The following is a 14,922-nucleotide window of genomic DNA, read 5'->3' as shown; positions in this document are numbered from 1 at the left end:
ACAAACAGTCGATTTTAGAAGTTTTTCCAACTTGGATTCTTTGCTTATGCAGGATTGTTCCATACTCAATTATCGTATTGAGTTACTGGATTCTCTCGAGGAAGTCCACATGAAAGGGGGTATGTTTGATCGCTTTCCTGCTGCAACTAAAAGTCTACCTAACTTGAGGGAATTGATCTTTTGTCAGAGTTCTTGCAGAATTGTGAATTTTGAATTTATGTTAGCTTAACTTGTGGTTTTGGATCTTTCATCCAACAAAATCAAAAAATTGAGTTTGTCTCTTCCTCAATCCATGAAAAACACACTCCCGGTTATTCTATTGAGTGATAGTTGATTGACAGACCTTACCATGGATTCTGTTGGTCATGGAAAAAAGGGTGTGTTTTCATAATAACTTGCGGAAGTTGTGTTTGTCGTTTAATCAATTGACTACGGGGAAGGTAACAGAATTGAAGTCAAAATTGCATGATTCAGTCAAATATCTATGGGGACGTTTAATGGGAAAAGGGATCGGGGTTTTGTGTACAAGTACGCCCCTGGTGATGATTTAATCGTATCGAAAGGTGAATTTATATGTTACACTCATTCCTGGGAAGACAGGTTTGCGTTTTGCGATGATTGAGAACTTCAAAGTGAATGGTTACATTTATTGAAATGAAAATTGTGGCATATTTGAAGATGTACTGAAGTTCAAATAGAAGATGGCATTGATATTCTTTTACGCAACCTAATGGCAGTATACGATGATAGATAAATGATTTTATGTGAGAATTGTAGAAATACGGCATCGCTGTATTATAAGCATCGAAACTCTTAAAGTCTTTGATTTGACCACCTACACCTGTAAAACGATGATAGCTCACATAAGATGTAGATTCTAAGTCATAGTAGCAGTTTGTTAGTTCATTTCATGTGCAAAAGTGGGAGGTTTGTAGTCTAATGTGATTCTTTGCGTATCTACTGCATATAACCAAAGATGAAATCCAAACACAAACTCTGTTGCAAAAGTTGATTTCAGTAAAACCTCTATAATCATCATCCAATGACAAATGCTATAGACCTTCACTTATTCAAAGACGTATCACCATTACAAATAGTCCTACTAATCGCTATCAAAATATACTCTATAGGCAATGTTTCACCAAATGTATTGATTAAAATTGCCAGATTGATTGAACACAAGCATGTGGTGACCAATGACAATCAAAGTTTAATAGTATTGTCAGATCTAGAAAGTGTACAAAAATACTTTGATGATGCGACATGTTTCGATCAGCTTGTACAGATATTGCAGTCGATTCAGTCGATTGAGGATTTGGATCGAATCATGAAGGAGTTCAAGGATTTGGTTGATCCAGAGAAACTGATTGAAAACGGGAAAAAGTTTGCACCTCAGTCATTGTTTGGAGCTTTCATTGTACAAGTATGTGCATTTTACGAGCAGCTTGAATTCCAACAGACCATTTACTTGTATCAACTGTTGGATCAATTTCGAGGAGTAAGTCGTGGGTCACATGTCATCTCTGGAAAAGGCGAGTTAGAGAAAGCTCTCGACGCCCAGCTAGCGAGACTCAGTTTGAAGCCATCAAGCGAGATACATGTATCCACTTCGAAAATGTATCTAGATCAGTTAATCAATGAACAGGTGACAATATTGGAGACTTTCGGTACACCAACACCGTCGTATCTAAAAGAGATAATGCGATTAATGAGTTCATCTCGTGGGTCAATTGAAAACATGGTCTTCAATCATGTACCCAACTACTACTACCTACTTTATTTGGAGAACTTGGCAGAATTGGATTATAATGGGGCTGTCGATGCCCTACACCAATACTTCGACTACATGGTCAGCAATAATTCGAAATATTTTTACCACTTTGCCCTAATATCCAAAGCTTCCTTGCATCAGTACTTTGGCGAAGACCAAAAAGCAATAGACAGCATTGAGGAGGCAGTAAGTGTGGCAAGAGAGAACAAAGACAATGCCACACTAACCTACATTTTGAGCTGGTTTTGCAACTTCATGCACCACAAGCCACATTTATGGGCACAACAATCATTGTTTAATAAAAACAGCGGCGACAACCTATTGGATTTTATCATCAAAAAAAGTTCCTCGGTGAATCAGCTGTTGCTAGCAGTAAACTTAGGGTTTGAGACGATACACATGATGAACAATCTGCAGTCAATTTCCACGTACATGGCGAACTTGTTCAAAACAATGTACGTTGCAGTGAATGATGTGAAACCGACGTTTTCACGAAGTGCTGATATCGCATCGACTGTGTGGGATGAACTAGGTATAGCCTCATTGAGTGAGGTATATAGTGACATCGCACTTCGTTATAGTGAAAACTCATCTGAGCATACTACTCTAGAGGCCAAAAGGTTGTATCGTCAATTTCAAAAGGGCATAGGCTGCGAGGAAGCATATTTGCAGATTCTGAGTTTGAATCCCCACGACAGCTCACTAAAAAATGCAGTTAGAATCCAAACATTACTAATGCAAATAAAATTGTATTTGCAGCAGAAAAGGTTTCGAAAAGCAAAAGAAGTCATGGCTCTTTTAGTGAACAGCAAAATTAAAGACATAAAGATAAGGAATGAAGTTTGTTTGCTTGAAATTGAGATTGATATAGAGTATGAAAATTACAAGCACGCATTGAGTAAAATCGATGCAATGCAATATTGTGACGACCACATGTTGCTAAGGTTGAACTTACTAAAATGTCAAATATTTAATCGCTCTGGTGCTGTCCCGTTGTCGCTACTCGTCCAGGTGTTGAGATTAAGTAAAAATTACGGTTTCGCTTCATTAATGATAGAAGCTAGTATCTTACTTCTTGATACTTTACAAAAACATGGGTACAATGAAGAGGTAAAGAGATTCACTGATGACGTGATGCCAATAGCCCTAACTCATGGCGATGAAAATCTCATACGGTCGGTGCTAAACATAATCGAGAAGTGATTACAGCATTGCACTATAACTTTAATTGTCGATTTATGCTACCTTCCACCTATATCAATTGTATATACATTTCACAGTTACTCCCTTTTGCTATGTTCTTCAGCATCCATCCTTGCAAGGATAAGCAGTGCACTCTTCAACTGTATAACATTGGCAACCTGTTTGAAAAACCAAATAGGAGCGCTCAATACTGCAGTAACAGTACCGAGCCAGAAAAAGCCGTAATAGTGCAAGTAAACTGCAACGTAGAAGAACTCGTTCACGGCACACACGATAAATAAAACCTTTCGATTCGTGTAGTACAATGAAAGCAACCTAGATTGTGATTCATCAACGTTCTTGTGAGATGTAGACCCCGCTGATAGCATGGCATACATGTGAATGTAATGTGATGCCAAGTCCAAGCTGACCAACAATTGCCAAATGACAAAGTATCTTGGGTATAACACAGCCAAATAAACAATCAAACTGGTGGTGGCACAACGATCAGTAACCATATCTAAAACTGCTCCAAATCTTGTTCCTTGGTTGAATTTCCTTGCGGCATATCCGTCAAATGCATCCAAAAACCCTGAAATACCGTAAAATATTAATGTGGCCACTGGATGGCTTGGCATGAGAAGGAATGAAATGACTGCTGTAATGATACGCAAGTATCCAATCAAGTTGGGAATATATAGGAGTATAGTTTGCACTGTGACATCTCGTGAAACTCCAGACGAGGTAGAAACAGGTTTTGTAGCCATATTTAAACTTGCTTTAGTTGACGTAGTCGACGTATGAATGCAATGCTGATGTTGGGGTTTGGACAGGGTCTTATTTCGGCGGAAGTCGGCGGAAACAGCGGTGATTGGAATCAAAATAAAACGTATAGTTGTATTTTAATGCTCTTAAGTGAATTCTCAAAAAGAAGCTATTGTGACAGTTGAGCAATAAGCTTGAATACCAAATTCTTTCAAAAGTTGTTTGAAGATCGAAAGAGTGGAAAATTGTTAATCAACAGATTTGATAATTTTTCTGTTTCTCGTTTGACTTCGTCTTTTGACAGACTAAAATTTTTTGTTCATTCAATCCGACGCAGTAGAATATAACAATACAAAACCATCTTAATAACAATCAGATGACTGAATTTGTACACTACGAGGTTGTTCTCACTTTGAAGGATAATAGTACAGCAAGAGGAACTATTTCTCATGTTGACAATGAGCTGATCACCCTATCCAATGCCTTGACATCAACAGATAGAAAAATTCAGCCAGTACTCAGTCTTTTAAATACCGAGGTTGCTGATTTAAAAGTGTCCCAACTTCCTCCGTTTAGACCAAAGTCCAATGACCAGAAAAAGAACAAGAAACTGAAAACCGAAGACATTGTGGATGACGCAATTGTTTATTCATCAAAGCCATCTCGTTCCAATACACCCAAACCAGAAAAATCAAAGTCAAAATCAAAATCAAGAAATGAAAGTTCAGACCTAGAGCCCGAATCCATTGAAAATGTTAAAAACGAAGAATTTGACTTTGCGGCCAATTTGGCCATGTTTGACAAAAAGGCCGTTTTTGAAGATTTCAAGAAAAATGACCACACAAACATTAGTGACAGACTAGTGGGACAAAATAAAGTGGACAAGCCAGCTAAACAAAAGAAACAAAAGTATGATAATGATGAAATGGTATTGCAAGACGTTGTCAAAGACAACTGGGATCAAATTGGCAAATCCCTAGAAAACTCAAGGACCAACACACCAAAATCTGATGGTGCCAAAAATCAGGGCAAAGCACAACAAAACTCCACAGAAACTAGAAACAGAAGTTACAAATTGGTGAACTCTGCAGACTCATCTTCCATTCAATCAGCTTCACCTGTTCAACTTTTGGAAATTGAGCGTTTATCATCGGACAATTTTGGTATTACTCCGGCGATGATGGCTGAAGTTTGTGCTACAAACTTGAGCAAGCTAATCATTGATCGATGTCTTGGAGGATCGGTTAGATTGAGCAATAAGAAAAATCACAACTTACCTCCCTTGGTTCTTTTGTTAATTGGTAGTGGAAGATGTGGAAGCAGAGCATTTGCTACAGGGCGTCATTTGAGTAACCACGGTGTGAGAGTACTAGCATTTGTGATATCTTCAGATGAATCTGATTCTGAATTGCATCATCAATGGAGGATATTTGAATCTGTTGGAGGTAAAGTTGTGACATCCAGTTTCGACCTTTTAGTGGATATAATACGAAATCAGTTGAATACACCAGTAGAACTAGTAATAGATGCCTTACAAGGGTACGATGATCACTTAGAGGATATATTTTACGAACCACAAGACAAGAAGACTTTATCTTCGTTGATCAGTTGGTGTAACTCATCGGAGCAATCGAAAGTTATGTCATTGGATATCCCATCGGGAATAGATGGTGGCTCCGGTATGCCTGACGACGGGTTGAAGGTTGATTGTTCGTGGTGTATCTCAATGGGCTTACCACTCAATGGTCTTCTTTTAGCTTACAAAAACAATTATCTTAGTGATGACATTGTACACTATTTAATTGATGTTGGTATACCAAACAAGGTTTTTCAAACTAAACCAAATTTGAGAAAATTTGATAACTTTTGGTACACAGCTGAGTCCTCAATTAAGTTGGATGCTGAAATTCTGTAGTCTTGTAATTAGTATGTTAATAGCTGCTGAATAAAATTAGAATGAAAAGAAAAAAAAAAAAATGTAAATACAGAGACAACAGATTAAGCAAAGATCCGTCGAAGAGGTACTCCATATATCAGAGTCCACCCCACGGCTATTCATTTCAAATGTTTGAGCAGAAAAGTAACAACATATATAGCAATTGGGGTGCTGCCTCGTCCTTCAGTGCGAGAAGCAATGAATCGGGCAAACCTGCCGGTTTCTCCAAACCAGGAGCAGGGAATTTCTTCCTCTTTAAAGAATCAAATACCGAATTTAAAAATGAAAGTCTGTCATTGAAAAAGACCTTTAACCTTTTTGGAAATTCATCAGATCTGAAAAAACAGAACCTGTGGAGTCAAATCCAAGATTCATCAACAGGTGCACAGTCATCGTTTAAACCAAGTGCTGGAAATCAAGAAAAATCACACATTGAAAGCTCCGGCTTTGCATCCGCATTATATGGTGATCGCAGAAGTGATGGAAAGATTGATTCGTTGAATAAATCAAATCTGTTTGGAAACAATCCCCCACCAACTAATCTCACAATTCATAGAAACAACGGAGTAGCAAGTTTTTCCATTAAAGGCAGCGACACTTCATTACTGGACTCCGTTGCTGTACCATCTAGTAACAATGCTCCCGCTCCACCCAAATCTAGACTTGGAAAGTTATTTAGCTACTTCAAGAGAGATAAAAAAGCAAAGGATAAAATTCAATCTGTTTTCAAGACACCCTACGTTACTCCAAAAACATTGTCTAGCCCATCATACAAAGCAATTGATACTAGACGAATTGGAAGTATGAGGAGACTCGTACTCAAATCTAAGCCAACAAAGTACCATTTGATTGATGTGAACAAAGTATTAAGCTCAAAGAGAGGAGTGGCTGTTCCGACAAACATGTCTGCTACTAAGCTATTGACTGAAGAACTGCCCCAGGATAATGAAATGAATGATGCAGATGAAGAAGTTGAATATAAGTCTTTTGCTGCGAATGTTGTGGAACAAACCGCCAAAGATGAAGGAAAAACCAGCAATAAAGATGCCAACGACAAGCAAGACGAATATAAAACCACGGTACAGAAATATAATGGTTACTGGACGTATCCTCCAATAGACGAAATCTCAGAAATGAACCCCTCAAGTCTTGAAAATGTACATAATTTCATTATTGGGAGAGTTGGATATGGACAAATTGCATACGACTATCCTGTTAATTTAACTAATGTGGTTTCAGGTGCTGAAAGCAACGGACGTCTGCTAGCTGAGGAGCTTTTCGATAATATTGTCACTGTAAAACAATCAGCAGTGTTGGTTTACAAGAATATCGAAGATAAACCCCCTTTGGGAAGCAATTTAAATGTTCCAGCAACAATCACCCTCGAAGGTATCAAACCGAAGCCAAGTGTATCCATGCAGGATCACATCAACTATTTGAAACGTCAAATTGGTATGGAATTTGTAACTTACGATCCAATTACTTACGTCTGGGTCTTCAAAGTTAAGCATTTCAGTATTTGGGGTTTGGTTGATGAAGATGATGACGATCAGAAAGATTTGGTACTGTTAAAGAGAAAGCAGGACTTGAGGGAGGCTGAGGCATTGGCTGAATACTCTAAGGTCTACTCAGATGGCAGCTTTGATCAAGAAGTGAAGAAACAAAAGTTGAATGAATACACAAAAATTTTTCCCGGTGATTGGGGATCCACCTTGCCACCTAACGATAGCTTATTGAAACTCAAGAGATCACTCGTTACAGACGAAATCGCTGAGGTGTTGAACCAGTATAGGGATTTTGAAGACGATACCATGGCTGGTAAAGTGAACAGCATCACCATAGATTCCGATTCCGATTCCGATGAGGTAGAGGAAATTGAGGAGGTAAAGTTAAACGCCTACGAGCCCGTGATTACTGATGTTGCTGTTTTTAACGATATAAAAAATAAATCTACTTTTCCAACGACGGATAACTGGTTACTACAATTGGAGTTGGCGAACCAATATAATTCAGCAATGGCACCAATGGCACCAGAGAATAATTTTTCAAAGGGTAAATTGACTATGAGCAAAGTTGATGAATTACTTTTCCCAAATAGCGGGAAGGGGAACAAGTCTGCACTGAAAAAGAAAGGGCTGGAATGGCCAAAGGTACCGTTAAATGATGTGTCTGCGGATATCATTCAAATCGTATTTGATAACTTAATCAATGATTGTCAATTCAAACAACTGGACAATCTGATGCCACAACTCGAAGCTGAAGGACTAAACTTTGCCAGGCTCATTAACAAAACAGAGAAAACAGTAAGTAACCTACAGATTGAATTGGCATCAATTTTGTTTGACCAAAATAATGATTCAGACAACGATAGACTAATCCTACTTGGTCAGTGGCTTCAAAAATATAACCAAGCACAAATTGAAGATCTACTTGAGGCGAATCAAACAGATGATTTGTATTGTGCTTTCCTTTATTTATGTGTGAACTTGAAGGAAAAAGCTATTGAGAGAGCATGGAAATCAAAGAATGAGCATCTTGCTGTTATTCTTTTTCAAGCCGATTCGAATGATATTTTTGTCAAAGATTTGGCTGCGGAACAGATCGAGACGTGGCAAAGACCACGTTGTATAGAGTACATTCCGAAGTCCCTCATCAAGATATATCAACTACTAGCAAGGCAAATGGATAAAGTGTCTGAAAATTTGACATGGAGTATTGTAATGGGTATTTATTTGTATTATGGAGACGCTGAGAGTATAAAAGATTTACTCAATGAATACAAATTCATTCTACCAGAAGGAGATCCAACAGCAGACTTGTTGAGATTATATTTGCGTGGTGTCAACTATACTACCGTTCGGAGTTCCAAATTAAGTAGTCCTCTAAAGTGGATTTTCTGTCTTATTTTGGCCGATTTCAACTACGATGAAGTATCGACTGATCTTGGAAATTCATTAGAGAAAGCTGATTTGTGGAAAGAGGCTTTGGTGGTATTTTCCTCTATAGAGGATGATAATACAAAAACAAAGTTGATTAGAAATTTGATAATCACCAAAACTGAGGAAGAGAAAATCGATGAACACGATGAAAAGTACTTAACCACGGTTTTGAAAGTGCCTAGATCGTTGCTACACGAGGCAAAGGCATCGGAGAGGAAGAATGCTGGTGATTACTGGAGCGAAGTTAATGCACTTATTGAGGCAAATTTTTGGAGCAAGGCCCATGAGACAATAGTCACTCAACTTGGTCCAGAAGTGGTAATCACAAACTCACCAACTAATGTTACCAAACTAATGAATGTCATTAATCAATTTCCTCAACACGGGTCTATCATTTCATCATGGAACAAAGGTGCTGGTATTTACCAAAATTACTTTAAATTAATTGAAAATACTGAAGACAGCGAAATCATCATTTTTTTGATGGAATTTTTGCCCTTAACTAAACCGGAATCAACTAAGCAGAAATTGGCTATCGTCACAATAGCCAAATTTGTGGGTGACTTGGCTTTAGAGAATAAAAGGGTACCTGCAAATCAAAGACAGCGGATATTACAAATGCCCTTGGACAAGGTGGACAAAGCATATTTTGAATTGAGGTTATCTAGAGCTAATTAGTATACACATCTTTAGAAACATAGAAACCAGAAACTCTTGTAAGGTGCGCTACCATAATATCGAAATTGGATTACAAATGTCTTCACAAAATGGAAATCATGGAAATCATTCGAAACATAACAAATAACCACTCTTTGGAAAATGTCACCTAGTCAACAAGCTCAAGATCTGCTAAACAGCAAGTTGAAAGAGGCAGAACCCGAGCACTGTCCTGGTCCAGAATCTGAGATTGCAGGTAAAGATGACGCATGCAAGGGATGTGCAAATCAGGAGATTTGCTCTTCACAAATACCGAAAGGACCTGATCCAGATATACCTTTAATCAACAATAGATTATGTAATATCCAACATAAGATACTAATTCTCTCAGGAAAAGGTGGTGTTGGTAAATCAACATTCACATCCATGCTTGCATGGGCTATAGCAGCAGATGAAGATTTGGAAGTTGGTGCGATGGATTTAGATATATGCGGTCCATCACTACCGCGTATGTTGGGAGCAGGTGAGAATGAAAGTATTCATCAGTCAAATAGTGGATGGAGTCCCGTCTTTGTTGCTGACAACTTAGGACTAATGAGTATCTCCTTCATGCTTCCAGACAGTGACCTTGCAATAATATGGCGAGGGGCAAAAAAGAATGGTCTAATAAAGCAATTTTTGAAGGATGTGGATTGGGGTGAGCATTTAGACTACCTATTAGTGGACACTCCACCAGGTACAAGTGATGAGCATCTATCAGTCACTTCATTAATGAAAGAGGTTGGTATTGATGGTGCATTAATCGTAACAACGCCTCAAGAAGTGGCTTTGCTAGATGTACGGAAAGAGATTGATTTCTGCCGAAAGGCAAACATTAAAATCTTGGGGTTGGTTGAGAACATGTCTGGATTTGTATGTCCAAATTGTCAAGGAAAGAGTCAAATATTCAAAGCTACTACTGGTGGTGGTGAAAATTTGTGCAAAGAATTAGGTATAGATTTCTTAGGGTCAGTTCCTTTGGATCCTCGCATAGGTAGGGCTTGTGATGAGGGAGTATCATTTTTTGACTTGTACCCCGATTCCCCCGCTTCTACAGCTATCTTGGATGTCGTTGATGCTTTGCGGGATAAAGTTGAGTTGAACATGAACGGTTTAAAGTTGGAATAAGTTAACAGCTGGTGAAACATAGGTTGCGTATAGAATGAAATATAGAAATTAAATTGAGCTTTTTGGTGTGACAATAGACGAGACAGTTAGAAGGAAACTTGCAAATAATTACTCAAAATTCGATAGACTAATATGAAATAAGAAGAGGTTCTAAAATTGTTGCCATTGTCGGAGTTCATAGTGGGCTGTTTTACTCTTGTCATTATTGCATGGAAAGAAAGCTGTTTTATTTGATCAGTATAGTTTCAAAAAGTGGTGAACATCACAAAGAATAGAAAGAGAGCTCATTCATTTTTTTCCAACAATGAGGAGATTAGACAACCTAGTTTGTGGGATATGAGAAAGCAAGTTGTTTCTTCCACTTATAGCACTCACTATTGACACTTTATTCACTATCGCTGATGGTAATAGTATTGCCTACATGATCCGTTTAAAACTACAAGAGAGGCGTAGAAGACTTGATGGAGAAGCCAGGGCTGAACATGGACGGTGATAAGGGGAAACAAGATGACTGTATAACTTGGACTGAGACTCTACAGCCTGATAAAACCAAGTTGGATTTTAGTAATGAGATCCCAGATTCAGTATACACTAGAGGTTCCGATAGATCCTTTGCATGCTCGCTTTTATAAAGAGTGTAGATAGTGCTGATGTTAGTGGATTTGCGATAGTAGTGGTTAAAAGATATATATGTATTATACGTAACTGAATGTATTGAGCTCTGATACAAATCGGATGTAACTTTGCGCAACTTTTCCAATCGTCTGGCAAAAATTTTGGGGACACTGCAATCAGCAACCTTTGATACATATTCCTAGACAAGACATGAGCATATTATGTCCACTATAGAAGATATCATCAAGCTAGTTCCAGCATTCAAAGAGTCAAGATTAAATTCATTGTACTCCAACTTTCAGAAAAACAAACAGTTGAACCCAGAAGGATATCAAGCAAACATTCGAGCATGGAAGACCTTATTCACCAAGATAATAACTTCAGACAAATTTGAGTCAGAGAGTGTCACATCTATCCCAACGTACAGTCCCAATTTGAAAGAGTCTCTCAGTTTGCACCCATATAATGAGCCCCAAAATTTGAATAATATCTTACAGGAGTTTGTCAATGACAGGTTCTTAATCCCCGCGTCACTATACCTAACAGCCAGAGAAAATTATTTCATTACAATCAGCAGTCAGTTCAGTATATCTCAGTACTTTTCAATGAATGCGTGGCAGCAATGGCGAGCACTAAAAAATTATTCTGTTGTGGAACAAGGAAGATTGGTGGATGATCGTTTTATCTATTGGGATGAACTAGTAAGATTAGGACAAAAAGTTGCCAAAATAATAGAAACAAAGGTGAAAGGAGACACTTACTCAAGCACCTTGTTTAACTACAATTTGCTATTTGATGAGTTGTCGAAGTACATGACAATCACCCTGGTGGATTATAACTTATTATTAAAACACCTGTCGCGAGACATTGGATTGCTACAAACGAAAGATGTTAATGGAATCGTGTATATAAAGATATCTCAAAAGGAAATAAGTCCAGAGGACGAAGCTGTTATTCAAGTGAAACAGACAATAAAGAATCTTGAAACTAGGATAAAGGAGGTGGAATCAAAGTTGAGAAGTGTTGATTTCAGAGCAGTATTGAGTCTACCCAAGGATGCTCAAAAGTCAAGCTTGCGACAGAAAATGGCTATGAAAGCAAACTTGTTGAAGCTTTTGAATAGGAATATAGACCTTGAGTTGGAAATGACAACCCTATTGCAGAAGATTGACGACGCCAACTTTAACTCAGTCTACTTTTCTGTATTGGAAAGCAGTGGTAAAACTTTATCCAAGCTTAACAATAAGTTGAAGGTAGATGACCTTGATCGTGTAAAGACTGACATTGATGAGGAAATATCAAAGGAAGAAGAAATCAGCGATGCCCTTGCTGTTGAAGCAAATGATGTAGACGTGGATGAGGAGTTGAAGAAGATGCTTGCAGAAGATAAGGCTGAAAAGGAACCAAAATCAACTAAAGAAAAGAAATCTGTTGAGGAGCTGAATATGTCAGAAGAAAAAGAACAGGAACTTTTGAGCAAGTTGGAAAACTTAAGCGTTAAAGATGATAGAAAGGTGCTTTCACAAGGCGAATCTTCAACAAAGGAGCATTCGCAAGTTGAATCCCAGGAAAAGGTGGCCTCTCTTGAGTAATTGCACACTCGGTTTCGAATAATAGCTTAACGAACCTTAAATATGCCATGTCCAGAGATGACATCATAGAGGACCATAGAGGTGCGTTCACTAGTAACACCATCTACTATCACACAACTATAAAGTTTATTATACAGGCATATAGCTTTTATCCTAAAATTTGTAGAATTTGTTGCGTCAAATTATACAATTCCACTTTTGGATCTTCATATTGATCGTCGGAATTGACCTGCCCATTTTTATCGCCTTGGTTCAATTGCAGCTGTGAGTTGCTCATTTGCTTAATACCAGTGAGAATAGCTTCATCCTCTTTAATAAAACTATTGAACTCGGGACTATTGGATTCTAATAATTGCAATATGGTCCATAACGCGATATGTTCAAAAGTTGCACTACCCAGCTCCAAAAATCTAATCAAGAAGCCATGTATACCTTCATTCGGTTGTTGCCAGTTGTTTAAGATATATTGTTTGTGATCGGGTGATACTCTTGAGCACAAATTGGCTAACGCAGCAGCTGAGTTTCCACATACCTCTCCGTTCTCTGAAAATGTTAGTGGGATTAATACGTCAATTATATGAGCTTCATACAACTTTGGTTTTAAGTCATCGGCTAATGCCAAGATTGCAAAACAGGCACTGATTTCCAGCTGCACCGATAATGGTACTTTCAATACCAAGTCTTTACACTTATCAACAGCTCCAGCTGCCAACAAAGCGGTTCTATTTTTTTCGCTAGATGCAGCCAAGTTTCTCAAGGTGGATACTGCATGACATTGGATTTCTTCTGAGTCGGTATAGTCCAACAAATCAACCAATGGTTTCAAAAATCCGGCTTCAATGATCAAAGCCTCGTTCAAAGGATGGATGGAAATGTTTCTGATACAAGCGACGGCCGCAAGAATTAAAGGTTGGTGGTTACAAGTTAACAATTGTACCAAGTGTGGCAAGCCTCCAGCTCTTACAATTTCAACTTGATATCCGCTATCAGAAGCCAAGTTTCTCAATGCCAATGTTGCTTGGCATTGAACTCTAGGTGACGGACTGTCCATCAAATTCACCAATTGGCTAACGAGTTTAGGTTCGGTATTTGCCAATTTTCTCCTATTGGCTTCATCAACGGCAATATTGGATAATGCAGTCGTACAATAATACTGCACATCTGCATCATCATTTGAAAGCAAGGATACCAAAACAGGCACTGCACCTGCATTCACCAACTCTTGTCTATTCTCACCCAGATGTGTCATATTCAAAAGTGCACCAGTTGCATTTCTTTGAACTCTAATGTCTTTCAGCTTGGCCAATTTTGTCAAAGGTATTAAGGCCCCACTTTTGGCTATTTTAGACTTGTTATCGTCTTGAGTGGCTAAATTAGTGATGCATCCCACAGCATTGCATTGAACTTCGATATTAGTTGACATCATTTGTCTAATCAATGGTTCTAACCCACCCATTTCAACAATAAGAATCTTGTTTTCGGTATTCACCGCCAAATTACCTAACGCACCACAAGCAGCTCTTTGAACTTCTGAGTCATTTGATTGAAGTAAAATTAATATAGGTTCTAGTACATCTCTGTTAACCTCTCTGACATCCTTTTCTGTAATTTCAGCAAATGCTAAAGCCGCACTTCTTTGTAAATCGATATTCTCAGAATACACCAATGTGCTAAGAGCACGCAATGGCCCATTACTGAAAAAATCAACGTCTGATCTATTCTCCAAGTATTGTAATAAGGCAGATATTGCCTCTCTTTCATTCTCTGCTAACAAAAGTTGATTTTGACTCCCGTCTCCGCCTTGTCCACTTAAACAACTACAGCAAGCACCCATGTTTGATCAGTTAAAGTCTATACTCGGTAATGATTGTAAGCTGGGGGTTCGTGTTTGATTAAAAAATTTTTGATTGCTGGTTCAATTAAAATGCGGTGAATGTTATTTCCCAATTCTTTTCCGTTGGCGTTTCAAAATTAGCTCCAAAGTAGGGAAATTCGTGTCGACGTGGTGTGGATGGATACAGTATATGTAAGCACTAACCGCAATAAACAAAAGTTAGTGTTGATTGTAGACGAATAGAAAATGTTGGTGGTTTGCCGCTAATCTAGTGTAATTTTAAGAGGGGGATTGGTGGACTCTCTCTCTCTCTCTCTCTCTCTCTCTCTCGTTGTTATCATATCTTTTATTTAATTTTCTCTCGCACTCTCTGTTGCGCCAAAAATGTCAATGTCGTCTAATTTTAATTTGTGTCGTAATATTCAAAGTCATCTGACATTCACGTGCTTTTCACGTGTATTCAG

The 14,922-nt window shown here is 38.2% G+C and overlaps 7 protein-coding genes across 7 annotated transcripts; 5 read left to right on the top strand and 2 right to left on the bottom strand. All coding sequences in view use genetic code 12, as the record gives it.

Annotated features, from left to right (window-relative positions):
* Positions 1 to 1,042: 1,042 nt before the first annotated feature.
* CORT_0B00370 (hypothetical protein) lies at positions 1,043 to 2,974 on the top strand (the record flags this gene model as incomplete). Its single annotated transcript, XM_003867150.1, has 1 exon — positions 1,043 to 2,974. The coding sequence occupies one exon, from the start codon at positions 1,043 to 1,045 to the stop codon at positions 2,972 to 2,974; it is 1,932 nt and encodes a 643-aa protein (XP_003867198.1).
* A 77-nt stretch (positions 2,975 to 3,051) lies between these two features.
* CORT_0B00360 (Pis1 protein) lies at positions 3,052 to 3,720 on the bottom strand (the record flags this gene model as incomplete). Its single annotated transcript, XM_003867149.1, has 1 exon — positions 3,052 to 3,720. The coding sequence occupies one exon, from the start codon at positions 3,718 to 3,720 to the stop codon at positions 3,052 to 3,054; it is 669 nt and encodes a 222-aa protein (XP_003867197.1).
* A 374-nt stretch (positions 3,721 to 4,094) lies between these two features.
* Positions 4,095 to 5,633, top strand: CORT_0B00350 (Edc3 protein; the record flags this gene model as incomplete). The annotated part of the gene is made up of 1 exon (XM_003867148.1): positions 4,095 to 5,633. One exon carries the CDS (start codon positions 4,095 to 4,097, stop codon positions 5,631 to 5,633), a length of 1,539 nt encoding a protein of 512 aa, XP_003867196.1.
* A 41-nt stretch (positions 5,634 to 5,674) lies between these two features.
* Positions 5,675 to 9,271, top strand: CORT_0B00340 (Nup145 protein; the record flags this gene model as incomplete). Its single annotated transcript, XM_003867147.1, has 1 exon — positions 5,675 to 9,271. One exon carries the CDS (start codon positions 5,675 to 5,677, stop codon positions 9,269 to 9,271), a length of 3,597 nt encoding a protein of 1,198 aa, XP_003867195.1.
* A 141-nt stretch (positions 9,272 to 9,412) lies between these two features.
* On the top strand, positions 9,413 to 10,417 carry CORT_0B00330 (Nbp35 protein; the record flags this gene model as incomplete). Its single annotated transcript, XM_003867146.1, has 1 exon — positions 9,413 to 10,417. The coding sequence occupies one exon, from the start codon at positions 9,413 to 9,415 to the stop codon at positions 10,415 to 10,417; it is 1,005 nt and encodes a 334-aa protein (XP_003867194.1).
* An 836-nt stretch (positions 10,418 to 11,253) lies between these two features.
* CORT_0B00320 (hypothetical protein) lies at positions 11,254 to 12,624 on the top strand (the record flags this gene model as incomplete). Its single annotated transcript, XM_003867145.1, has 1 exon — positions 11,254 to 12,624. One exon carries the CDS (start codon positions 11,254 to 11,256, stop codon positions 12,622 to 12,624), a length of 1,371 nt encoding a protein of 456 aa, XP_003867193.1.
* A 148-nt stretch (positions 12,625 to 12,772) lies between these two features.
* On the bottom strand, positions 12,773 to 14,458 carry CORT_0B00310 (Vac8 protein; the record flags this gene model as incomplete). The annotated part of the gene is made up of 1 exon (XM_003867144.1): positions 12,773 to 14,458. One exon carries the CDS (start codon positions 14,456 to 14,458, stop codon positions 12,773 to 12,775), a length of 1,686 nt encoding a protein of 561 aa, XP_003867192.1.
* Between the last annotated feature and the right edge of the window lie 464 nt (positions 14,459 to 14,922).

Source organism: Candida orthopsilosis, assembly GCF_000315875.1.
Source record: "Candida orthopsilosis Co 90-125, chromosome 2 draft sequence".
Lineage (NCBI taxonomy): Eukaryota > Fungi > Ascomycota > Pichiomycetes > Serinales > Debaryomycetaceae > Lodderomyces > Lodderomyces orthopsilosis.
Note: the sequence above shows the minus strand (reverse complement) of the source record. Positions and strands in the feature narration are given on the sequence as shown.